Source organism: Empidonax traillii, unplaced genomic scaffold (genome assembly GCF_003031625.1).
Source record: "Empidonax traillii isolate 1590-97213 ecotype Southwest subspecies unplaced genomic scaffold, ASM303162v1 scaffold6729:size5749, whole genome shotgun sequence".
NCBI classification, from domain to species: domain Eukaryota; kingdom Metazoa; phylum Chordata; class Aves; order Passeriformes; family Tyrannidae; genus Empidonax; species Empidonax traillii.
In genome coordinates, this window is record NW_020961922.1 from 4,292 (window position 1) to 5,749 (window position 1,458).

Here is a 1,458-nt window from a genome sequence, read left to right on the forward strand (position 1 = left end):
CCCTGGCTGCCCTCCTGGGCAACGGCCTCATCCTCAGCGCCGTAGCCTGCGACCAGCACCTGCACACCCCCAGGGACTTCTTCCTGCTGCACCTCTCCCTCACAGACCTGGGCTGCATCTGCACCACTGTGCCCAAAGCCATGCACAACTCCCTCTGGGACACCACAACCATCTCCTACATGGGATGTGTTTCCCAAGTCTTTTCTTTTGTGTTCTTCATGTCATCAGAGTTTTCCCTCCTCACCATCATGTGCTACGACCGCTACGTTGCCATCTGCAAACCCCTGCACTACGGGACCCTCCTGGGCAGCAGAGCTTGTGCCCACATGGCAGCAGCTGCCTGGGCCTCTGGGTTTCTCACTGCTCTGCTGCACACAGCCAATACATTTTCCCTGCCCCTTTGCCAGGGCAATGCCCTGGACCAGTTCTTCTGTGAAATCCCTCACATCCTAAAGCTCTCCTGCTCACACTCAGGCTACCTCAGGGAAATTTGGGTTCTCATTTTTTCCATCTCTTTAGTGTTTGGTTGTTTCATTTTCATAGTTTTCTCCTATGTGCAGATCTTCAGGGCTGTGCTGAGGATCCCCTCTGAGCAGGGACAGCACAAAGCCTTTTCCACCTGCCTCCCTCACCTGGCCGTGGTCTCCCTCTTTGTTTGCACTGCCACATTTTCTGACCTTAAACCCCCCTTCATCTCCTCCCCATCCCTGGATCTGGCCCTGTACTCGGTGGTGCCTCCAGCCCTGAACCCCCTCATCTACAGCCTGAGGAACCAGGAGCTCAGGGATGCCATAAGGAAAATGATGATTGGATGCTTTTCCAAAGAATCAAACTGCCTGTTTTCTGGTGTGTAGCATTCAGAATGGAGCTCACTAATGGCCCAATTTGCCCTCTCAGGTTTTTAGGGGAAGTCATTGGGTTGTTCTTGCAATAATTTTTTGTGCAATTGCATAATCTTTGGCACCTGCCTTCTAATTTAGTGTCTACCCATTGAATTTGACCCAGAGATGTATAAATAATGATTTGTGATCTCGGAGTGTTTAAAGGAAAAAAATGACCCTGCAGTGCCTTCTTTGTCCAAGACCCTTCTTCTCAGCTGTTCCTAAAGGACAGCACACTGCAGGACAGGGGGGATTTGCAAAGGGCAAGGGGACAAGAATCCCAGCACAGCAGCACTGCCAGGGAGCAGCAGAGCTTGGGCTTTGCAGAGCTGCTCTTTCCACTTCCACACTGTCCTCCTGAACCCCTTTTCTCACTGGAAGGCCTGAGTGCTCTCTGAGCACAGTCCTGGGGGTGGGAGCCCTTTGAGCACAGGCAGGGACAGGCACTGGGAACTTGTGAAGCAGAGCTGGGCTCCCTGACAGCATCTCCAGGATGCTGTGGGATCTTCTGAGGCCACTGCATGGACTGGGTCACTTCTTCTGTGCCCTTGCTGCAGGGCTGGAACTCTCCTGCAGT

The 1,458-nt window shown here is 52.9% G+C and overlaps 1 protein-coding gene across 1 annotated transcript; it reads left to right on the plus strand.

Moving 5' to 3' along the window:
• Window positions 1–248: 248 nt before the first annotated feature.
• LOC114073505 (olfactory receptor 14J1-like) lies at window positions 249–854 on the plus strand. Its single transcript, XM_027911246.1, has one exon. It carries the CDS (start codon window positions 249–251, stop codon window positions 852–854), a length of 606 nt encoding a protein of 201 aa, XP_027767047.1.
• The last annotated feature ends 604 nt before the right edge of the window (window positions 855–1,458 follow it).